Source organism: Mirounga leonina, unplaced genomic scaffold (assembly GCF_011800145.1).
Source record: "Mirounga leonina isolate KUSES-001 unplaced genomic scaffold, KU_Mleo_1.0 Mir_93, whole genome shotgun sequence".
NCBI lineage: Eukaryota > Metazoa > Chordata > Mammalia > Carnivora > Phocidae > Mirounga > Mirounga leonina.
Window position 1 is genome coordinate 46,857,523 of NW_023270854.1, and position 25,253 is coordinate 46,882,775.

At 43.4% G+C, this 25,253-nt stretch overlaps 1 protein-coding gene across 5 annotated transcripts in view; it reads left to right on the forward strand.

Moving 5' to 3' along the window:
* ANKRD29 (ankyrin repeat domain 29) overlaps nt 1-24,622 on the forward strand; it is a 66,747-nt gene extending 42,125 nt beyond the window's left edge. For 3 of the 5 annotated variants that reach the window (XM_034995907.1, XM_034995908.1, XM_034995905.1), the window contains 5 exons: nt 8,203-8,301; nt 9,891-9,986; nt 12,150-12,248; nt 23,193-23,295; nt 23,852-24,622. In XM_034995907.1, the coding sequence (XP_034851798.1) occupies nt 8,203-8,301; nt 9,891-9,986; nt 12,150-12,248; nt 23,193-23,295; nt 23,852-23,949 (495 nt within the window). In that variant the 3' untranslated portion in view covers nt 23,950-24,622. Of the gene's footprint in view, nt 1-8,202; nt 8,302-9,890; nt 9,987-12,149; nt 12,249-17,908; nt 18,943-23,192; nt 23,296-23,851 lie in introns of those variants that run through there. The other 2 variants (XM_034995906.1, XM_034995909.1) reach the window with 2 other exon arrangements.
* The last annotated feature ends 631 nt before the right edge of the window (nt 24,623-25,253 follow it).

Below are 25,253 nucleotides of genomic sequence, written 5' to 3' on the forward strand. Positions count from 1 at the left end.
AACATCCTTTCCTGATTAAAACTCTTCAGAGTATAGGGATAGAGGGAACATTCCTCAAGTTCATAAAATCCATCTATGAAAAACCCACAGCGAATATCATCCTCAATGGGGAAAAGCTGAGAGCCTTTCCCTTAAGATCAGGAACACGTCAAGGATGCCCACTCTCACCACTATTGTTCAACATAGTACTAGAAGTCCTAGCAACAGCAATCAGATAACAAAAAGAAATAAAAGGTATTCAAATTGGCAAAGAAGAAGTCAAACTCTCTTTTTTCGCAGATGACATGATACTTTATGTGGAAAACCCAAAAGACTCCACCCCCAAATTACTAGAACTCATCCAGCAATTCAGTAATGTGGCAGGATACAGAATCAATGCACAGAAATCAGTTGCTTTCTTATACACTAACAACGCAACTATAGAAAGAGAAATTAGAGAAATGATTCCATTTACAGTAGCACCAAAAACCATAAGATACCTCGGAATAAACCTAACCAAAGAGGTAAAGGATCTATACTCTAGGAACTACAAAACACTCATGAAAGAAATTGAAGAAGACACAAAAAGATGGAAAAATATTCCATGCTCATGGATCGGAAGAATAAACATTGCTAAAATGTCTCTGCTACCCAGAGCAATCTATACCTTCAGTGCCATCCCGATCAAAATTCCAATGACATTTTTCAAAGTGCTGGAACAAACAATCCTAAAATTTGTATGGAATCAGAAAAGACCCCGAATCGCCAAGGAGATGTTGAAAAAGAAAAACAAAGCTGGGGCATCACGTTGCCCAATTTCAAGCTATATTACAAAGCAGTGATCACCAAGACAGCATGGTACTGGCACAAAAACAGACATACAGACCAATGGAACAGAATAGAGAACCCAGATATGGACCCTCAACTCTATGGTCAAATAATCTTTGACAAAGCAGGAAAAAACATGCAATGGAAAAAAGACAGTCTCTTCAATAAATGGTGCTGGGAAAATTGGACAGCCACATGCAGAAGAATGAAACTTGACCATTCTCTAACACCATTCACAAAAATAAACTCAAAGTGGATGAAAGACCTCAATGTGAGACAGGAATCCATCAAAATCCTAGAGGAGAACATAGGCAGTAACCTCTTTGACATCACCCACAGCAACTTCTTTCAAGATACATCTCCAAAAGCTAGTGAAACAAAAGCAAAAATGAACTTTTGGGACTTCATCAAGGTAAAAAGCTTCTGCACAGCAAAGGAAACAGTCAACAAAACAAAGAGGCAACCCACAGAATGGGAGAAGATATTTGCAAATGAAACAACAGATAAAGGGCTGGTATCCAAGATCTATAAAGAACTTCTCAAACTCAACACTCAAAAAACAAATAATCAAGTCAAAAAGTGGGCAGAAGATATGAACAGACACTTCTCTGAAGAAGACATACAAATGGCTAACAGACACATGAAAAAATGTTCATCATCATTAACCATCAGGGAAATCCAAATCAAAACCAAATTGAGATACCACCTTACACCAGTTAGAATGGCAAAAATGGACAGGGAAAGAAACAACAAATGTTGGAGAGGTTGTGGAGAAAGGGGAACACTCTTACACTGTTGGTGGGAATGCAAGTTGGTATAGCCACTTTGGAAAACAGTGTGGAGGTTCCTCAAAAATTTAAAAATAGAGCTACCCTATGACCCAGCAATTGCACTCCTGGGTATTTACCCCAAAGACACAGATGTAGTGAAAAGAAGGGCCATATGCACCCCAATGTTCATAGCAGCAATGTCTGCAATAGCCAAACTGTGGAAAGAGCCAAAATGCCCTTCAACAGATGGATGGATAAAGAAGATGTGGTCCATATATACAATGGAATATTACTCAGCCATCAGAAAGGATGAATACCCAACTTTTACATCAACATGGATGGGACTGGAGGAGATTATGCTAAGTGAAATAAGTCAAGCAGAGAAAATCAATTATCATATGGTTTCACTTATTTGTGGAACATAAGGAATAGCATGGAGGACATTAGGAGAAGGAAGGGAAAAATGGGGGGTGGGGAATTGGAGGGAGAGATGAACCATGAGAGACTATGGACTCTGAGAAACAAACAGGGTTTTAGAGGGGAGGGGGGAGGGGGAATTGGTTAGCCCGGTGATGGGTATTAAGGAGAGCACGTACTGCATGGAGCACTGGGTGTTATATGAAAACAATGGATCGTGGATCACCACATCAAAAACCAATGATGTATTGTATGGTGACTAACATAACATAATAAAATTAAAAAAAAAGAGAGATTATATTTCAAATAGTGCATGGATTGTGACCACTTGAACCCAAGTTGAGTCATAGGATGACGCCGAAACCAAGAAATTAAAGAGTATGCTAACAGTACCATGGTGGCCCCACCCCACAGCTGTTTTCATTTGTCACAGTGAGGATGACCTGGTCAAAGCAAACGACCTAGTCCGGCTGTGGGAGGACCCCTCCCTCGGATCAAAGAGCAAGTGACATGCCTTTCAAAGACTGCATCTAATGCAATTGTTTGGAATTATGAATCCAACTCTGAAAAGATGGTTATTCAGGAAAACAGTGTTTTATAAAATAAGAATAGCTTTGAAGGAAAAAAAGCAATGGAATTTTTCCTTTTTATAGGGTACATTCACCCCACTCTACCTTCAAGCCATAATCTTTTTATTACCTGCCATGAGCTAATAATGAAAGGTTGTCTAGTCAGGTCAGACTAGCCCAAGTTCTGTCTTCTTTGAAACTGTAAACTCTGCAAAAAAAAAAACAACAAAAAAGTAAACTCTGCATATTTAATTCCCTTCCTAGAAAACAAGCAGTGTCATAAATATGGCAAAAGTGATAGCAGTCCTGGCTGACTTTGTCAAAAGTTATGAGGAGGTTAAAAAAAAGTATAATTAAAAGTTTCCATTAAAATGGCCGTGAATGGTAGAATATGACATCGGCAGGGCATTTGGACACCAGTGTATTCTGAAATCTCAGCTGACACACGGAGTCCCTGTCAGAAAATTCTTGAATTTATAAAACAAAGACAAGGATGTTTGCCCGATTTCATTTCTTAATGTTTTTAGAAAAATCTGATTTATGATTTTTTTTTCCTTGCCATTCTCTGGGGTCCCTATATTTTATGGTACCCTGGGCAACATGTTAACGGAGTTGCACTGAAATTATTCAGCTGACCTTTGATCTGAGCTGCAGGGAATCTGAACAGTAGTAGGAATGGTCTTCCTTGTAACTATCATGGATGAACTAACTGAAAACCTCTCTAGGGCTTTTGTGAGAAGGAATCAGAATCTCAAATCCATAGGCAGACTTTGGAAAGACTAAGCTCTTGATTTGAAACTTGAAAAATATTTCCTCTTCGTTCATCCTAAAGAGGTCAAGAGTCACTGAGATCATTGTACTCTATAGTCAAGCTAAAAACTCATCTTCAGTTCTTTCTATGTGACTGCAGCATGTAGAGTTGATACACACGTCAAGCCTTTTTAATCACGAGCTAAGATGGCTAGTTTGTTTTTCTATCAACAAAATTCTTTGATATATGCTTTTCCCAACGCAATTCATCCACCTTATTAAACAGTACTTTCATAGAGTGGCAGAGGTCTGAGTGTTTACCCAGGGCTGAGTCTGGCCTGTCATCGCTCATCTCTAACTTGTCCTCTCAGTGTGCTAATCAGGCTCTCTTTGAAGCCTGACAGAAAGGGCATGTCATAAAATGTCTTCTTTAGCCTTGGTTTGCACTGTATGCAGAGATGCTGGGGTCCGGATAGTGCTGGTCGTCCCAGGTTGCAAGCTTGGAGGGGCAGACCCAGTGGTGGGCAATGGGAGAAAGTAGGGCTAACTGATTGATGCAGTGTCCTGAGGGCTTGGGGTGGAAGCAGACAGCAACAGGGAGGCCCCATTGCTTGCATGCCCTCTGCACATGGTAGGACCTCTGAAAAGGTATATTGACTCCAGAAGATACCCCATGGTTTGAGCAGAGCTCCAGTGAGGCCTAGAAGGCCAAAGACATAGTGATCGGTGGCTGCAAACTAGAACAAGGCTCAGATGCAGGGCCTGGACTCATGGCCAGGACACCAGTCCCAGGAAGACTATAAGAGCCAGCTGGGGAACCACAGCCACGTCTCTGGGTGGGGAGCAGCTTGTGAGTTATGGGGATATGGATAACTTAAGGAAATGAAACACAGTCCATTTTGCTTATTAAGTGCATGACCTTGAGCAAGTCACTTACACTCCCTGAACTCCAGGGGTTCTTTGGGGGGTTCTGTTATTATTACTTTAATTCCAGTATGGTTAACATACAGTGTTATATTAGTTTCAGGTATATAATATAGTGATTCAACAGTTCTATATGTGTGTTTCATATAGGACTAGAAGCAGCAGAAACAAAGAACTAGTGCCACTAAATATATTCATTCCCGTGGAACAAAATGGTTTTAATACTTTTTCTAAATAATCTTTAGGACCCTAACTGAAATGATCCAACATTTAGTTTCTAATACAAATCATGTCATAAGCTCCGTCTCATGATATGACCTATCTATAAAAATGTATTAGAGCATACTTGAAAATATTATCTCAGATGGAAGGAGGGGATATAACCCAGTCAGAAGCAACTGTACAAGTCACCTGTGTAACCATCTATCAGATACATAAATCCTCTAACAATCCTGCTGAGTGGTAATCAGCCACTGCTGAACCCCTCCAGGCGTGGGGGACTCATTACTACTATTGAGTCTTTAACCAGCCTTCATCACCACCTCTGTCTTACACTGAGCCAAAGTCTTGCATAGCTTTTACCCATCAGCCCTCTTTGTGCCACTTGGTATGCGAAATCGGTCTAAATCCTTTTCTGCTTGGTTTGCACACAAATAGTAAATGACAGCGGTCATAACCCTGTGAATCTCATGTTCTTCAAGCTAAGTGTCCTATTTCCTTTTTTTAAAAAGGTACCAGAGAGGTCCTAACTTCCTGTAATTTATTTCACTGTGATTTATTTGTTTTAACATATTTTAAAACTATATATTTTTGTCAGGAAGTATTCAAAAGCATAAATTTTTAAATGTTTTTCCTACTCCAATTCTCTCAAAACTAAACAAAAAGGAGCCAAGTTGACTTAATTTCTATCATTTTCATAGGAAAAAACAAGAGAAAACAGGAACTGAGGTGTACAGAAGAAGGGAAAAACCTCTCTCCACAAACCAGATAATCAAATAATAAGTACTTTGATTTGACAGTAACGCTCCAACTCACATTCAAGTTCCTGGGTTTAACCACAAATCTCATTTTACCAATCATTCCCACCTGTTCAGTCAGTTATCTCACAGGAAAATTAGGAAAATCAAATAAAGCATGTGGAGTGTTTTCTAAACAAAAGTACAAATTAAGGTGCTTATTGTTTTTCATGATAAATACGCAGATTCAGTGACTGTATTTTCTAAGCATGCGCTCGCCAGTCCTGTGCTCAGCACCTTCCTACATGTTTCCATGAGTATCTCTGGGGGGCTGACATTTTTGCAGAAGAGAACAGAGGCTCAGGGTGATTTGCCTAAGGTCTCATAACCCGAAAATGGCAGCTTCTTTTTCCACCTACCATGACTATTGCAGTTAAAGTGATAAAAGTTCAGTGTTGGCATTACTGTTATGAATTGATGCTATTAATATTTGTTCCCAATATACCACCTCTCAACACTTTTCCACATATTAGTATCAATTAAGATCATTTTACTAACAAGCAAGCCCTTGGAAGGCACACTGAACAAGCCACGGGCTGGCCTCTTTGCGGCCAGCTGCCTTTCCTTGCCTGCCCTCTAGTGGAGATAGTGACAAAGAACAAGTGAGCCCAGAGCAGGCAAGGAGGGAGAAGAGCTTCCAGCACCCTGCCTCCGCCCCGCCCCGCCCCTTTTCCAGCGCACACCCCTTGGGCCGCAATCTGCTGGATTTCCCACCCTGCCTGAACCAACCACATCTGTCCAAGCCGCTGCGACTGCAAATCTCTTCCTTCTGCATGGAATGTCCTCCCCCACCCCCCACCTAGCAAAATTCTAGTCCTCCTTTAAGGCCCAGCTCAGATATCACCCCAACTGACTGCCATAACCCCCACACAGTAAGCAGGCCCCTCTCCTGGCTCATCTTGGGCACTTTTGTCCATACTTTATTATAGCACTGTAGTCATCCTGAAATGTCCATGTCTTTTCTCCACTAGACTGAGTTCCTTTGAGACCAGAGACCATACCATTCCTTAGTATTCTGCCGGAGACTTAGAAGATACTTAATAATTGTTGGTTGGTTGAAGGAATGAAGGAATGAATGATTCTAAATTGGGAGAATCAAATTAAGTAATGAATGTAGACATGCTTTGTAAATGAAAGTACAAAGTAAGGTATTATTTCTATTGCTAATAATAAATAACCAGATACAAAGCCCTTGTAAAAGTGTGAAGTGGCTCCAGCTGTTTGTCCTTCTTCCACCCTGTTTCATTCAGCACCTCTTCCCCATCTCTCCCAAGACACAGGGGTGCCAGTGTCCTCCTACCATCCCTCAGCACCCCTGGATCCTTCTAGGCTCCTGATTTGCCATCCCCCACCACCCCACTCAGTCCTCTTTGTCCTCTTTCCCTTTGCCAGGACAGCAATGGGCAAGAATCCTGTGTCTGCTGTGGCTAGTAGACTGGAGTTGAAATTATATACTACAGCAGAAAATGAAACTTTATGTTCTCTAATGAATCATCCTGCTCTTCAGCCCCCATTCCCACTGATGAGTAATTCAGTCTTATCTGACCAAAACAGTCCCAGGGGGCCATATTAACTTCATTACCTCAGAGCCCAAGTTTAGTGAGTTATGGTTCCTCTGCCCTCCTCCTTGCCCTTCCCTCCAAAGTGGCCTAAGTCCTCAGAGGTCAGACTACCACCCAGGCATTAAGGTGGGGTGGGGACACTCATGTCTGGCCCTTGGGCTGGTTTGTCCAGCCTTTCCTGTCTGTGAGCATCCTGCACTGGTATCTTGTTGGCCTGTCCTGTGAAATCATGACCTTCTATGGCCTTATCTTCCCATCCCCAGGCTGACTCCAGGCCACTGTTTACCCAGCACTTCCAGTTTCTCCTGGGTGCACAGATGTCTCATTGATGAAGACCAGGGGTACTGGGGGATGTCTCGGGCCCATTGGCCCAGACTCCTTCACCCATTTCTGTTCTCTCTCTCAGGCACCAGCCAGGAGCAGAGCTTCTCTAAGAGGCTTGCAGTTTTCTTGGGTTTCATCCCAAGAACAGGAGAAAATCCTTTTCCATCTGGAATTCACCATAATTTACCTGGTTGCTTACCTAACCCAGATTCAAGCCAGGAGGAAAACGCAGACGCACACGTCTGACCTCCATCTCCCTCACGCCCTCTCTAGAGCTTCCTTCTAGCACTAGAAGGGTTTTCTGTTTTCCTTTCTGTCTGGCAGGAGCCACCCTCCTATTAAATCCTTCTCCCTCCCTTGGATGTTTCACCTTTTCTTCTCTGGAGCAACACCTCTCTGCTTCATGGCCTCATTCTCACAGAACAGGCTCTTTGGGGGCACAATACTCAGGAAATATTACCAATAAATGTCACCCTCCTATAACTCGCTAGTGTGCATCCCCTCCCAGAAGAAATCGTATCACATCCTGCATAAAACTAAAGTCCCTAAAAATGACTGGCTGTGGGGAATTCTAGACACCAGACTAGAAGAGTGGGAGAAATGTCTTTAGTTCTGTGACCCTCACACATCTCCAAGAAAACTGCCCTCTCTCCTGTGGGAACGAGGGCCCACACTAAGCAGAGTGTGTTGTGTGAACCCACCAGTAAAGCAAACAAACTGACAGAATCTGGGGGAAATAAACACATGCTGGCCTCTCCTCGCTGGGTTTGTAAAATCTGGTTCTGCCTTGGTGAGCAACTCAACCGCTTTCCCACTCCGTGTTCCCTGAAGTCCCGCACCATACTATGAGCCCAAAGATCCTGCCATAAAATGGCTGTTATAAGCCCAAACCCAAATATTGGCAATCACGCAAGTGTTCCAGGCACTACCAAATGCTCGTCTGTGTAAATGCGTTAAAATCTCCGTCCTCATGTGCCGTCGGGAGGTTGTTTGTGGGTGCTACCTTGCTGCTCGGCGGCTGGTGGGTGGCACGGTGGGAGCAAGCGTGTCCCCTCGCCGGCAGGACGGGACGGCGCCACTGTGGATCGCGTCGCAGATGGGCCACAGCGAGGTGGTGAGGGTGATGCTGCTGCGCGGAGCCGACCGGGATGCCGCCCGCAACGTGAGTCTGAGCCTCAGCTGCGGCGCATGGGGGCTGGGGCGGGACGGGGGGCGGGGGGGGGGGGGGTTGTAGGGCGCGGGTAGTGCATGTACCGACGGAGCTCCAAAATTCAACCCTGACGTGCGGAGAAAACGCGCCTTTATTTGATCTGTATCTCCCCTGGGTTTTCTCCCAACGTCCACCGGCTCTTCAGCAGGAAAACAAAGTAAATGTTCGAGTCAGCTGAAACTTAGCAAGTGCTACCCAGTCTCCCTAAGGGAAAGATGTTTCATCCTCGGAGATCCTCCTCCACCTGAGCTGACTCCTGGATGAAACCGGGAGGATGCGGGAGGTAGGAGCCCCGGCCTCGGGCTGTCCTTGGGGTTGTCCCTAGCGGCTGCGGGTACGCCTGAGCTGCGCCTCCTGCTGGCCCTGGACCGCAGTGCAGGTCGGGGCGCAACCTCTGTGTTTTGGGGTCCAGCAGTGCTCCTGGGGCTCCACCTCATCCGGCTTCCCCAGCTGCAGACCCCTGCACCACATCCGCCACTGGCCTCCACCTAATAATGCTAATGTCACCTAAGTCTGCCTCGATGGGCGCCACAGAAGGCCCTGTGGCCCATAGAAACTAAGGGCAGCTTGGAAGACCCTGCTGCCTGACCGCACTATGCCATCTGCTTTTTGGGTTTGGTTTGGTTTGGTTCTTGCAGTGTCTGTAAGTATTACCCTTGCGTATGTGACCCACCTCCCTTCTTCATGTCTGAGCCCAGAAAGGGGTAAAGACACATTCCTGCCTACTTCACTGTCCTCTCTCCCACTCTATCTCTTCTTCCCACATCTCTGAAACCAGAAAAGAAAAACCCTCTAATCTCATTTTCTTTCTTCCTGATTCCAGCTAAACATTTAGAGCAGGCTGGGATATTTCCTTTACTACAGAATTCTGTGAGCTGAATCCTCCAAATACAGCAATTGATATGTAAAAGCAGGGGGAAAAAACGGAATTTGGAAAATCTCTTCCCAGGCCAAAAAGTGATGACAGAAGCTGAATATAAATTTTTGCGTTTTTGCATTTTTTTTTTAAACAGATTTCAATCTATCCCTTTCCTACTCACCACCTACCCACCCCCAACCCCCACAGACAGATACCTAGGGCACAGTAGAGCAAGGTTGTGTATAAGACAAAGCAAAAAGATAAGCAGATTCAAAATGTAAAACAGTAAATACAGTTCGGTAATTATTTAAGTCATTAAAAATAGTTTAACATTAATTTCCACTAAGTCACGAACTGCAGACAATGCCTCTTTGGTCCATCTGTGTCCTAAAATATACTCTTGATATTCCCCTCGCCCCTTACCCAGTGTCCTAAGGGACTGGAAGAGTCTGAATTCCCAAATGGCAGGGTTCTAAGATAATAAGTCACATATTTCGTCTAGCATTCTTTCAGGCAGAACTGAATATGCTCTAAAATGCTCCTAGATTAAGAGACGTGGCCCGCTCATACTTTGGTTTACTCCTTTCACCTGTTCTGACAAGCATATTCCCGGTTCTCAACTAACATTTAGTTCTTAGCCAACACACGTTAATAGGCAACTTTTCTTTTCCTCTCTGTTAAGGATGGTACAACAGCATTACTCAAAGCAGCCAACAAAGGCTATAACGATGTTATAGAAGAGTTGCTGAAATTCTCACCCACCCTTGGTATTTTGAAGGTAAGACTTAAAGAGAAATTTTACCAATCTGTAAAAGAGAGGCTAAAAATTAAGAAGCCCATACCTGAGCACTGCAGAAGCTGAGTGTAATTCACATGGTTAGTTGCATTCTTGAAAGAACTTACCTACAACTTCTTAATGTTGGAGATTCATTAGCACTGGTTGAAATGGCAGGGTGGTAAGAAGAGTGAACCAGAGTCTGTTGCTACTTAGTTTCCCAGAAAAAAAAAAAAAAAAATTGGTAGTAATTAAATCACTACCTTGGAAAGTAAACTATCTTGATATATATATCATTGGACTAAAATCTTCCACCACTCATGAAACACATGATTTGTGTCCCAGGAAACATGGGGGACAGGTGCTCATGTTTCTTCCCTTCGTTATCTGCAGCAAAGAACCACATTGTTATCTTAGGTGAAAGAAAATAAGCCTCACGTATCTGGACACCTCAAAGAATGTGTCATTCTGGAAAGCTGGGTCTGCCAGGAAACAGAGCCCCAAAACCCTTTTTTAAATTTTAACCCTTTCAGACTAAGATATTTCTCAGTTACAGTGTATACCAGGGGTTGGCAATCTTTTTCAATAAAGGGCCAGGGAGTAAATATTTTAGGCTTCATGGGCCATAGAGTCTCTGTTGGAACTGTTCAACTCTACTGTTGTAGCATGAAAGCAGCCATGGGGGCAAAGGATGGCTGCATTCCACTAACACACTATTTAAGGACATTGGATTTCTGGAATTTCATATTTTCATGTAGTATTCTTTTATTTATTTTTTTTTTTAAATCTTAACTTGTTAGGACGTAGAAAAACAGGCGGCAGGCTCGATTTGGCCCACAGGCTGTAGTTTGCTTAGCATTTTGGGGGATGTTTCCTCGGGCTTTATTGATGTATAAAAAGTCAACCTGTCCTTGAATGATCCCAGAGGCTTTTTGGACACTCTGTATCGGATCTTTATATATTTAGGCTCTAGTCTCGTGATCAGCTGATACAGGACTGCTGTTGTCAGAATGCTGGCCCCTCTCTCTGTCCCACTGAGCGACTTCTAATCTTCCATGAGCTTGGAAGCGGGAAACCTACATTCATTAACACTGTATGTAAAGTAAGAATAAATGGTCTATGAAAGGGAACTCTCTATGAATAAAAGAAATGAGCTTCAGAAATGGACTTTGTAATACCTATCTCGTTTCAAAGAGCTCTTTTTCGGCTTGGTATTTTATTCTTAGCCATGTTGCAAATAGATGAAGTTGACAAGTTGGTGAAAATTTAGATGGGTGAAATGTTACCAGACAAGTGAGTTGCCATACATGTTAAAAAGCAAACATGCTGCTTTGGAAAGGAAAATGCTACTTTGCTGGAATTTTTTTATGGGCATTGTATTTTAGTCTTTTATAAAATAAAGTAGCTTATTGTTATTATTATAAGTAGCTAATGTGGAAAATAAGCTTGCATTTAGATGCTTTTGTAGACATATGCATGTCTACAGAACAGTTGTCATGTGACTGCCCATCATTCTTATATCAGGCTTGTTACATTCTCTTCCTCTCCCCTCCCAGAATCTGGCTACGTGCTGCACATAGATGCTTCCTTAGTTCAATAAATATTTGCAGTACATTTCATAAAATGTCAGCAACCCACCCAGCAGACCCTTCTATGCTCAAAAATTCTCCACCTCAGGGCTTGGGGGTTTCCTTACCCCGCACGCTCATGCTCTGTAACCCCACAGTGGTGCTCCCACCCACCTGAGTGAGTGGAGTGCAGGTAGCTGGGCTGACAGGTCGGCCTGTTGGCTTGCCAGCCTCGCTGGAAGCATGAAAACTATATAAGTTGTCCTTGAAGAAAAAGGCAAAATGTTTGACATAGCATCACTGCTTTTGCTGCGGCAAATTCTAATATATTTAAAACTGATGGACTGATCCGGAAGTCACGTGCACCCCGGGCCAGATTTCCGGCTTCACTTGCCAAAGGACGTTGGCAGTATGTGTACTGACCATATGCTGTGGACCTGAGGACACTATTAGATGCCGATGTGCCTTGGAAAGGGACTGTGAGGAAGAGCAAAGCTCCAACCTGGGTCTCCTCACTCAGGCTAGTTCATGATGAAAGCCAGGCTCGGTGCTGATGGCTGTGAGCCCACTCCTGACACACACTGTCGTTTTCTCTTAGAATGGGACATCGGCCCTCCACGCGGCAGTCCTCAGTGGGAATACTAAAACAGTCGCGCTGCTCCTGGAAGCAGGGGCGGACCCAGCCCTGAGAAACAAGGTACCAACCTTTCCTTCCCTATGTTTTAACTCCTCTGGGCACCTGTGCAAAGAGATAGGCAGTTTCTACCTAAGCCAAGATAACCCGTCCCGTGCACCCTGGGCCAGATTTCTCGTTTCACTTGGAAAAAAAACATTGGCAGTACTTAGACTGAGTGCTGTGTGCTGTGGACCTGAGGACACTCTATTAGATGCTGACGTGCCTTTGAAAGGGACTGGGAGGAAGAGCAAAGCTCCGACAGGAGTCTCATCCCTCAGGCTGGCCCCAGCCCCTCTCTTCATACCTCAGCATAGTGAGGGCATACAGGCTGTCAGTAGTAGGATGAGCGGTGCATCTGGATCCAGAGAATTATGCTAAAAACCCTGTGTCTATCATCCGTGGTTGTGAGCTAACAATGGTGCAGCCTCCCAAGACGGGGTGGGGAGTAGTAATTGCGGGGAGTAGAGTTATGGGGTTCCATCATCAGAGAAGTGTCCTAAAAAAGTCAAAGCCCTGGTAGTTTATTGCTATCCTAAATACGTCAGATGTGCATATCTTGACAACTGCTTGAACTTTCTTTGGAGAGTAGAAGAGAAAGGGGGAAATGTTGCTCTTACACTGTTAACAGGACTTTGCGCCGCTGTTCTGAACCAACCCATATTTTTATAGGCCAAAATCCTTAGTTTACAGTTAGGTCAAACGTGGAGGTGGGAAGATGCCCAATACCCATTTTTTCCTATTCGACATCTGCATTAGCAGTCAAGTGTAGAACCTTGGAGGAGGAGGGCAGCATCTCTGGGGGAGGGAAGGTCTTGAGAGAACACTAAAATATGAACTTTTAAAGGAAGAAGTAGGGGCACCTGGGTGGCTTGATCGGTTAAGTGTCTGCCTTCGGCTCAGGTCATGATCCCAGGGTCCTGGGATCGAGCCCCGGGTCGGGCTCCCTGCTCAGCGGGAAGCCTGCTTCTTCCTCTCCCACTCCCTCTGCTTGTGTTCCCTCTCTCTCTGTGTCTCTCTCTGTCAAATAAATAAATAAAATCTTAAAAAAAAAAAAATAAAGGAGGAAGTAGGGGCGCCTGGGTGGCTCAGTCGTTAAGTGTCTGCCTTCGGCTCAGGTCATGATCCCAGGGTCCTGGGATCGAGCCCCGTGTCGGGCTCCCTGCTCCACAAGAGGCCTGCTTCTCCCTCTCCCACTCCCTCTGCTTGTGTTCCTTCTCTCTCTGTGTCTCTCTCTGTCAAATAAATAAATAAAATCTTGAAAAAAAAATAAAGGAGGAAGTAGGAGTGGTGCTTATCAATAAAGGAAGGTATGAAAAGCAATTTTCACTTTATACGTATATGCTATTTGAGCTTTTGTAAGTATCTATTGCTGTGTTAATTTCTTTAATAATAAAAGCAAACACATAGAACCTTTTTCATGACATTTTGAAAAGGAGCCATTAAGAGGTGCAATTAGACAACATGCCAAGAGTCTTTTATTTTCATTTTCTTAGCATGTGGAGTTATTATTTCCTTGTTCTTACCATTAGAGTGCTTGATCTGCTTATCTCTTCCTGAGATACTCCGATTTGTTTTCCATTAGCTGGCCTGGCTGTGTGATAAGGCAGCTGAAAGCAGCTATGCTCTTATCTTTAGACCCTGGTCACAGACTTCTTAAAGAGATTGATCTTTCTTGCTAAGCCATCCAGTAGCTATGGAAACTGAAACAACATGCAATTCTTTGTTTGTCTCCTGGGATTTCAGCAATAAGGTTTATGGGGAATTTCCAGTGACCAAAATGCTGGACTTTGGATTGTCCCTAAAGTTACTTGAATATATAGAGCTATATAGAGAGACTGCTCACGCCGGAGTTTCATACACCAGCAGCCCTTAGAGAGCTGGGAGTTGTTGCCAGGGAACCCCACCCCCATCCCACCCATCCACCGGCCACCCCAAAGAAGCCAGCCTCTTAGAGGCAGCTCTAGAAGCAAGGGTGCTGGGATTCAGGCAGCCACCCAGGACTCTTGAAGGCGGTATTCTTCGCCTTCATTCATTCAACACATACTGAGTACCTACTAGATAACACACACGGTGCTGTGTACTGGGGAGACAGTGGTGAATGGAGTTCCCATTTGTCTCTGCCTTCAAAGAGCTCAGAGTTTACTGCGGAATGAAGACAATTAAACAAGAATTTGCAATACAGGGCGCCTGGGTGGCTCAGTCGGTTAAGCGTCTGCCTTCAGCTCAGGTCCTGATCTCAGGGTCCTGGGATCGAGTCCCACATCAGGCTCCCTGCTCAGCGGAGAGCCTGCTTCTCCCTCTCCCTCTGCTGCTCCCCCTGCTTGTGCTCTCTGGCTCTCTCCATCTCTCTCTATCAAATAAATAAAATCTTAAAAAAAAAAAAATTGCAATACAGTCACGAGCTATCAGTAGGGAGTAATGGATGCTACGGGAGGCTTCCCAGAGGAAATGACTTCTAAGCTAATACAGAAGCAATCTTCTACTCCAGGGGTGGAGTTCTGCTCTGGGACTGTGACACTGATGCCTCAGGAGAGGGTAACCAACGGCCCCAATGGCCACTCCCCACACTGTAGCTGTCCCCATGGGTGCCAGCCCGTGTTCCCAATACTCCCAACTGAGGACTCAGAACACAGGTTCTCCCAGGAGCAGTGGGGAAAGAGAGTGTTTTGATGCTGTGGTATCATGAACAAGGGCCTGTGGTCCTGCTCCATAATGAATAAGATGGCCTTTGGGGGCTAGCCTAGGGCACTAGCCATCATAATAGTCCATACAACCTCAGCAACCTGAGAAGTCAGTGGGGACCAACCTGGAGAGAGGAGGCATGAGACCAGGTTTTTAGAACTATATGGATGACACATGGAGCAGCAATGCGATTGACCAAACCGTGACAACAGGGTTTGAGGATATAAAGCCTTTTTCAGTGGTAAAGATTACACACGGGAGCTGTAACTCAGCAAGCTTGTAGATAAAGTACAGCTTCTTAGATCTCCTCTTCCTCCTGACCATAGAGGATCCTCTGGCTACCTGCCAACCTGCTCACCAAGGACCAATAACCCACATGAAACAGCTCCGTTATTCCTGAATATACTCCAAGACTAGATGGAGCTTACGTCTATCTACCAGGGGCATTTCTGTGCAGACCCAGGCATGAGGCCTGTACAATGTCTGTTCCTGCAGGAACCAATAATAGAATCTGAAGCCTCTAGAGAGGCCTCTGGTGTATAGCAACATAGCATAGTCATTTCCTGCTCAATTCAATCCAGCATCAGCATCAAGGGTCCCTTGTGGGGGCTGGGGTGTAGCCACAGGACATGCTGTGCAGCAGACCACCTTTTGTGGCAAACATAATTCCCAGCAACTCCGTGCATAATGCCCAACAAGTGAGGGCCCAGCTAGCAGGTGGGGGTCAAAGAGCAGGACCCAACCTAGAAGGTAGGGAATTCAGGAGTTTCACCTAGGATCGGGGTCCCAGATAAAGCAGGGGGGTTCCAGGTGTGGCCATGGGAGGAAAAAATATGTGAGACAGGTAACATCTGCATCCAAGCCCTCTCCCCTATTCAGGGTGCCTTTCTACCCTTTTAACTGCCTCCCCTGAAATCCCAAGAACATCCCGTGATTCATCTGTAACGACAGTTCTCAAAGTATGGTCTGTGGACCCCTGAGGGTCTGCAAGACCCTTTCAAGAGGTTTAAGAAGTCAAAACAGCACACTTAATAATACAAAGATGTTATTTGCCCTTTTCACCGCGCTGGCGTTTGCTTTAATGGTGTAAAAGCAATGGTGGGTGAAACTATTGGCACCTTGCACATCAAAGCAGGGGTAGGAACCAAACCAGCAAATGATCCTACAAAACTCTGTGGGTCATTGTACAGATTTTGTAAATTATTTTACACAAATACCAGACTTACTTAAGAACATCTTTGATGAAGCAGTAAACAGCTTCAACTTTATTAAATCTGGACCCTTGTTACACATCTTTTTAATACTCTACATAACGAAATGGAAGTATGCATCCAGCCCTTCTGCCGTATACTGAGGCGCAATGGTTGTCTCAGGGAAAAGCACTCACGCCATTGTCTGAATAGCAAAGTGGGCCAGTTGCTTTTTCATAGAGCGCCATTTTTTCTTCAAAGAACAACTGGTATCCACCACGTGAGTCTGACAGCTTCTTAATACAGGCTTTTCTGATGAATCAGCACTAATATTAATGAAGGTGATCTTTTGAGATTGTATAATGCAATGTGTCAACATTTGGCATATCTCATTGAACTAACATTTTCCAAATGGCCAGTGTGTGAGGTTATAAATCATACATGGGGAAAGATCCTAGCTGTAGATAATTAGATCTATGGATTTTTAATGTAAAAACCTCATTGATATGGTTTCAGATTCCGCACTGTGGTTACCTTTAAGAAACTACCCCTTGTTTAGTGTGGGTGTATCAAAGGAGGATATCTACATCGATCTGAAGAGGCTGTTAAAATGTTTCTCCCTTTTCCAACTACCTATCTGTGCAAAGCTGAATTTTCTTCATATGCTTTAACCAAAACAACGTATCACAATAGATTGGATACAGAAGCAGATAAGAAAATCCAAATGTCTTCAGTTAAGCTCCACACTCAGGAAATATGCAAATCTATTAAACAATGCTACTCTTGTCACTAGCTTTTTTGTTTTTGAAAATTTGGTTGTTTTTCGTAAGTATTATTTATGTTACCCTAGTGCATTTACAATTTTTAATGAATTATGGTATTTTTAAATGTTCTTCTTTTCATCTCTAAGAAGTTAAAAGCAAAAGCTCATTGGGATCCTCAATAATTTTTAAGAGTGTAAAAAGGTCCTGAAAACAAAAAGTTTGAGAACCACTGCCCCATAACGTCGATTGCATGGGGTAAGGACCCACTCATGAAATAAATGCATAAAGAATGTGTCTCAGCAGCATGATGAGAAGAAAGGACATTCAGTGAAACCCAGGGATGGGGGGAAGTGGTGACCACAGAAGCTGCTCTTAACCAGGTATCTCTTATTCTCTGAATGCCTCCTAACTCTGTTTTCTCAACAGATACCTGTCCTGAATCTCAGGTCCCTAGCGGACACGCTGCCCCATACTAATTAAATATAAAGTATCAAATTTAACATTACCAGGCGTCTGGGTGGCTCAGTTGGTTGAGCGACTGCCTTCGGCTCAGGTCATGATCCCAGGGTCCTGGGATCGAGCCCCGCATCGGGCTCCCTGCTCTGCGGGGAGCCTGCTTCTCCCTCTCCCACTCCCCCTGCTTGTGTTCCCTCTCTCGCTGTGTCTCTCTCTGTCAAATAAATAAATAAAATCTTTAAAAAAAAAAAAATTTAACATTACCAGTATTTATTGAGGACATACTAGATGCACCAGGCATTGTGCTGGAAATGAGGATACGACGATTAATCATACATGGATCCTGGCCTCCAGGGGATCACAATGTACTAGAGATATGGCTTAGAAAAATAACTCTAACGATGAGATAAGAAAATAGCAGATGATATTTATATGATTAAAGGAGACCTTTAAGGCCTTAAAACAAGAGTGAGTCCAGTGGGGTTTTTCACCAGCAGAGGAGCAAGTTTGGGTGAGGGGCCCCTCTTTGGAGTCCCTAAAACCATCCCAACTGTGAGAATTCACCAATGCCTGTCTTGTCTTCTTTCAGGCCAATGAACTTCCGGCAGAACTAACCAAAAATGAACGTATACTGCGTCTCCTCCGAAGTAAAGAAGGACACAGGAAGAGCTAACTTAGTTCCATATTTCACTGAAAGATAGAAACCCCATTGCCCAAAAAGAAATTGCTTTTCAAATAGTGTTGGAAATTCCTTTAAGCAAGGAAATGCCCAGAATGCCCACCCTGGGTCCCTGACCAAGGAGAGCTGGGCTCTGTGCCCCGAGTCAAGAACAGAAAGGCTCAGGGACCCCTTGCCCTCACTTTCATGGGCTTCTCATGCTGGCCAGTAACCCCAATGCTGTGGGACCTGCCAGATTCGTGGAGTCCACAGAAACTCATTTTAAACCACACTAAGTTGGGTCTCTCTGTTAAACTCTAAGAGTTAAACCCTGGAAGAGGTTTAAGCAAGATGATGAAAGCCTTTAAAAGACTGAAAGTGTGATCTTCAGTGAATCAAAGCACTTCTGCTTTTGTGTTAATTGTAAGTGTGCTAAGAGATATAGCTTCCTCATATTTTACACATAGATGTATGTCCTTCCAGCGTAAAATGTTTTCTTCTACCCAAAGATCATAACCACGATTCTGAAGCAATGATGTGTAAATTTACATTACAGAGCCACTTCTGACATTCCACCATGTGATTTTCCAAGATGGACTGTTGAACTATAAAAAAGAGAAATTGTTTAGTTGCGAGGTGATCCTCATCTCATTCCTAACACATAAAAAATCATTTTTACCTAGGATCAATATGGTAGGTACGGTAGGATGTGAGTGGCAAATTTGGAAACTCAGAAAATTACAAACCACAGGAAATGTAGGCTTGTCTCTTTGAACTTTTATTTTGGTTCTATTGTTGGGAATCCGCTTCCCATGCCATAACTAAGTAACTTAATATGCTGTGTAATCCTATTGCTTGACCCAATGACTTTGAGGTCCTTGGATAAAATGTGACATATACAAGTACAGTATGTTGCTATTCTATTGCAGGAGTATAAGTAATAAAAGACTGTTATTAGTATTTAATAAGTGTTCATCTATGCATGTTCTTGAGCTGATTGATTCCAAGAAAGAAACCTGAGTTTTATTGAATTATTCCTTGGAGGGGAGTCAAAATTTACGTTCAATGCACTTTATAATCAATGGTGTCTAAATGCCTCAGGCAGTGCCTAATTGCACACTCACAGATTAGACCATCTTTTTATAATCTACCATAATAAACGCTGATGGTATTTCTGTTATTTAAATATTCTTTAGTTTTCTTTTCATGTTCTGTTCTGGTTTCCAGCCAATGTTCTGTGTAAAGACATGTTAAGATGGAAAGAAGTGCAGTCGCCAAAGTTGTTTTTTTTTTAACCAACTTGCAGTGGTACTAAAAGCATTATCTTTAAGTCAATAAGCGATGGAATATAATTTTTGAAATTAGAATATATTCTCTTAAAGTTTGTTATGATCAATAAAATAATCAATCAACAAAAATCAGCTTATTTTAGTCAATAAAGGCAGTAATGAGCAAGCCACAGAGCCCCCAGAGATGTCTACAGCCTAACTATGCAACAAGTCTGCAATCTAATTTCTGGATAAAAAATTAAAGAAAGTTCTGTCTGTATTGCTAAAATACCCGGATATAAACCTTTTAGTAGCTAAAAAGCAGTGCCAGTTTCTTCACTGACTTTCCTTTACTTAGCGAAGTAGTACAAATACACTTCCCCCACGGGAATTTCATAAAACTATGTTCATTTTGAAAAGGAAATAGTGTGGTCTTAAATGTTTTCCATTTTTTCCCCCTTTGTTAGCCCTTAGGCCAAAACTGGTTGCTCATCACTGATATAAATCAAAACAGTATGATGGACAGTAATAACAAAGTTCTAAAAGACAAAATGGGATGAAATCACAAACTTAGTGTTTTCCCTAAGATATGTTGTCCTTGGCCCATTGTTTTAAGCAGAAAATGTTGAGCAATCCTAGGACCATAAAAATGGATCCAGTAGCTTTAACAATACTTAATGGAGGTTTTCCTACTATAGGTAAGAGGTCTCTAGCTTAGAAGGATCACATTCGGTCTGGTGAGATTATGACATTATCCATAGCAGGGAAGATGATTATATTAACCACTCACCAAAGACTGAACAAAAATCTGCTATTTGAAGTAAAATTGCATTTATTTGGCATACAGGTAAATGGTTATTTTTTTATTCTTGTTTTATGTTAATCTAATTCACAATTCAATGAGCTCTGCATCCTAAGACAGAACTAGCAATTCCTATGCAAATCATTTGTTAATTGAGCTAAAAAAGTTGTCAATACATCCATTTGTTTGATGACATATTCCATGTTTTAATTCAAAATAATGTACTACCCAACTTGCCTTTGGTCTTTTTTCCTGTTTGTTTTTAATCAGAAGTGGGTTATTTCTATGTGATTTTTAATAGCATGGAATTTTAGAGTGAGCAATTCAGCTTTGTTGGTAAATATATTGATACTTGGAAGCCTGAGTAGATCTTTAAGCTTTATGATTTCATTATTTCAACTATGGAGAACTTTTGTAATGATCCCACAAGGTTTCTCATTCAGACAAAAATTCCTGGGAGAGTCATGGAAGATACTTAAAACAGAAACTTTGAAAACAGAAATGTACACTGTGATGATTCGCTATCCATAGACATTGTGGAAGGATTCCCCCCTTCTAGTTAACACATCCATCACCATATACTGATCTGTGTGTGTCTTAATTTCTATTTTTATTACCCGTGGTGCTGCTGGCTCTTCAGTCCCATGCAGTAGCTTTGTTGTCTGCAATAACTGATGGTTTTGCACAACTGTAAATATTTGCATCGATAACATCAGGTATCTGGAGAACTCCATGGCCATTCTGGCTTCCCCCCTCCCCTGCTGCCCCCACCCTTGGCAACCACAAGAAAGTTTTGTCTCATCATTCTCCCACACAGGAGACCTAGTCAGAGGACAAGAGCACTCCCCCAAATGGCAGGCTACTTGGAATCCCACAGAGATACACTTTGGGGTGGGCCTGCACTGCAGATTAGAGGGTAAGAAATTGAGGCCCTAATTGCACAAAGTGGTTTCAATGCTAGAACTGGCTGAGCCTCAGGGGTAGTGACCGGTGCGGTCTGCGGATCATGAATAACATCAATAGAAATAGAAGGATTGTGGGGCGCCTGGGTGGCTCAGTCGTTAAGTGTCTGCCTCCGGCTCAGGTCATGATCCCGGAGTCCTGGAATCGAGCCCCATGTCGGGCTCCCTGCTCCGCGGGAAGCCTGCTTCTCCCTCCCCCATTCCCTCTGCTTGTGTTCCCTCTGTCGCTGTGTCTCTCTCTGTCAAATAAATAAATAAAATCTTTAAAAAAAAGAAATAGAAGGATTGTTATGTGCTAAGCACTTTACATAGAGAGTCTCATAAAAGTTCATACGCATTTTCTCATTTTCCCCTGACAGCCACGCTATGAAATAGGCATTATCATTATCCACATCTTGCACCTGAGGAAACTGGCTTTGAGAGAGAACCTCCTCATAGCGTTGGCCTGGTGCTGTTCTCCAATCTTGGGGTTTTGCTTTCTGTAGTGGAGGAAAGCAAGGGGAGTAATGCCCAGATGCAGTCACAGTTGTAGCCTCAAGGCAATGAGGGTGGTGAACACAGGATATATTTTAAATATTTAGAGGTAGAGGGATGCCTGGCTGGCTCAGTCCATAGAGCATGTGACTCTTGACCTCGGGGTTGAGTTTGAGCCCCACGCTGGGCGTAGAGATTACTTTAAAAACAAAAAAAATTTTGGGGGGGTGCCTGGGCGGCTCAGTCGTTAAGCGGCTGCCTTCGGCTCAGGTCATGATCCCAGGGTCCTGGGATCGAGCCCCGCATCGGGCTCCCCGCTCCGCGGGAAGCCTGTGTCTCCCTCTCCCACTCCGCCTGCTTGTGTTCCCTCTCTCACTGTGTCTCTCTCTGTCAAATAAATAAAATCTTTAAAAAAAAAAATTAAAAATAAATTTTAAAAAATGTTTAAAATTTAAAATTAGGGGTAGATCTAATGATAATTGGTGATTAATTGAACATAGAGAGCAAGGAAAAGAGGGTTAGGATTATACTAAGATGTGCCGGGGACCCTAGGACCTCCCCCAGGTTGGGTGATTTGCTAGAAAGACTCCCAGGGCTCATCATGTGGTCAAAACCATGGTTAAGTTTACAACAAAAGGATCGATAGCAAAATCAGCAAAGGGAAAGAGAAATGGAGAGAAGATGGAGGAACCAAGCTTCCAGTGGATTCACACAGGAGGAGCGCAATTCCTCTTGCAACGAGATGTGGCAACATCGACAAGTTATTGTCTACTGAGGGAAGCTCATTAGAGACTTGCCCAGGCTTTCAACTGGGAGCTGGTCACATAGGTACCCTCTGCCTAGCATTTACCAAAATTCCAGACTTCCAGAAGGAAAACAGGCATTCAGCATAAACCACATTGTTGTGTACAAACAGGTCAGACACAGTGAGCCATTGTCATTTCAGGAAGGCTTTAGATCAGTGTAGGGAACGGTTTACTAGCCAAGTCCCTAGATGCCAGCCAATGGTTAATCTCGTAAGCAAAACTTTCTAACGTTAGCGGTCTCTGGTCTGCTAGGTTAATTCTTTTCCACACCCAAGGTTTACATGGTGGATGGTGACAATAACTGTGTTAGAAAGAAGGAAGCAGAACTGGAGTGGGGACAGAGAGAGAGGGCACATCTGGACAGGTGCAGTTTAAAGAATGTGTGAAATAGATTCCAGAAGGCAGTTGGAAGCTGCAGCTTGATGTTTAGGACAAGACTGTTGCTACTGATTCAGGCATCACGTATGTAGAAGTGATGGTCAAAGTCATGGGTGAATGAAGTCCCAAGGGAGACTCTGGGGAGAGAGGAAAAAACTGAGAAGTGATTTTGAAGGATAAAGTGAAATCAGCCAAGGAGGTGAGATGACAGGGACAGGAGCAGGAAGTGAAACACATATCAAGGGAGGAGAAAGTCAAGGGAGGCGAGGAGGGTGGGCAGCAAACCCCATGAAGCGTGACCACGTAACGCAAGGGCTGACAAATTCCAGACTTCTGCTCCACAGCTTTGCCCTTGGTGAGCTTGTTCAGCCATCAAAGAACTCTAGCCCTGAGTTGGAAAGGACAAGGATGGTGACTGGTCAGGACCCGGAGCTAATGTTAAATGAAAATAAATGGTTGTCTAGAAATGATTCTAGTTGTCATCGGTAGAATTGTATTTGTGACGCCAATCCTAACATTTTCTAGGAACTGCTGGCATCAGAAAGCACTGTCTCTGCTTTGTCACCGAGAAAGAAAGTACAGGCAGCATCAGAGATACTCAGATCTGGTTCCAGACTGCGGCAAAAAAGTGCATATCACAATTAAGTGAGTCACCGAATTGTTTTATTTCCCAATGCATATCAAAGCTATGTTTACATTATACGGTGGTCTATTAAGTGTGCAATAGCATTCTATCCTTAAAAACAATGTACATGCCTTAAATTAAAAATACTCTTGCTGGGGTGCCTGGGTGGCTCAGTGGGTTAGAGTTGGCCTTCGGCTGAGGTCGTGATTCCAGGGCCCTGGGATCGAGCCCCGCATTGGGCTCCCTGCTCCGCGGGAAGCCTGCTTCTCCCTCTCCCACTCCCACTACTTGTGTTCTCTCTCTCACTGTGTCTCTCTCTGTCAAATGAGTAAATAAAATCTTAAAAAAAAAATAAAATAAAAATACTCTTGCTAAAAAAAAATGTTAAGCAGCATCTGAGCTTTTGCTGGGGTCTTGCCTCCATGTTTCTGGCTGCTGACTGATCAGGGTGGTGGTTGGTTGCTGAAGTTTGGGGTGTCTGTGGTGATTTCTTAAATAAGACAACAGTGAAGTTTGCTGCACCAGTTGACTCTTCCTTTCACGAACGATTTCTCTGTAGCATGTGATGCCGTTTTACAGCATTTTACCAACGGAACTTCTTTCAAAATTGGATTCAATCTTCTCAAACCCTGCTGGTGCTTGTCATCTTTATTTTAATGTTAAGTTCATGTAATATTCTAAATCCTTTGTTGTCATTTCAACAATCATCCCAGCATCTCCACCAGGATTGTAGATTCCATCTCAAGAAAGGACTTTCCTTGCTCATCCATAAGAAGCAACTCCTCATCCGTTCAGGTTTGATCATGAGCTTGCAGCAGTGCAGTCCCATCCTCAGGCTCCGCTCCCAATTCTAGTTCTCTTGCTGTTTCCACCACATCTGCAGGGACTTCCTCCACTGAAGTCTGGAACCCCCCCCAAAGTCATGCATGAGGCTGGAATCAACTTCTTACATTAATTCCTGTTAATGTTGATATTTTGACCTCTTCCCATGAATCACAAATGTTCTTAATGCCATCTAAAATGGTGAATCCTTTCCAGAAGATTTTCAATATACTTTGCCCAGATCCATCAGAATCACTATCTTGGCAGCTACGGCCTTATGAAATGTATTTCGTCAACAATAAGACTTAAAAGTCAAAATGACTCCTTGATCCATGGGCTGCAGAATGGATGTTGTGTTAGCAGGCATGAAAACCACATTCATCGTGTTACAGAACCAATGTGCGTCTACTCTTTGGTGAGTTATAGACAGAAACTGCACCCGGTGGGGTTCCCTCACAAAGTCATCTTTATTTGTACAAATGAGGAGATCATGTGGAATGACTCTCCAAACAGGGGTGAGCAGACTCGTTTTATGAGGGTGGGGAGGGGGGTGGGGTGGAATACTCAGAGGAGATTTTAACATTAAAATAAAGATGACAAAGCTGAGGTAACTTGGTAGGGCAGTTTCTGACTCATCTGAGCAGGCACGGTCCTGAGATCTATTCAAGTGTTTCTCTTCCTGTTCCAGCCATTTGTTGGTTAGTTTCTAAAAGATGAAATTGATAGTTAGAAGCTTCTAGGAGTTTCCTGAGTCCAGGGGGGTTAGGAGTCACACTGGTGACAACCTCATAGTCCATCAGAGCTCTTGGCTGACCAGGTGCATTGCCGATGAACAGTAATATTTTTAAAGGTATCTTTTTTTATTGTTCCCCCTGGAGCAGTAGGTCTCAACATCAGGCTTAAAATATACAGTAAACTATGTTGTAAACAAACAGGCTGTCGGGGCGCCTGGGTGGCTCAGTTGGTTAAGCGGCTGCCTTCGGCTCAGGTCATGATCCCAGAGTCCTGGGATCGAGCCCCGCATCAGGCTCCCTGCTCGGCAGAGAGCCTGCTTCTCCCTCTCCCTCTGTCTGCCGCTCTGCCTACTTATGCTCTCTCTCTATCTCTGTTAAATAAATAAATCTTAAAAAAAAAAAAAA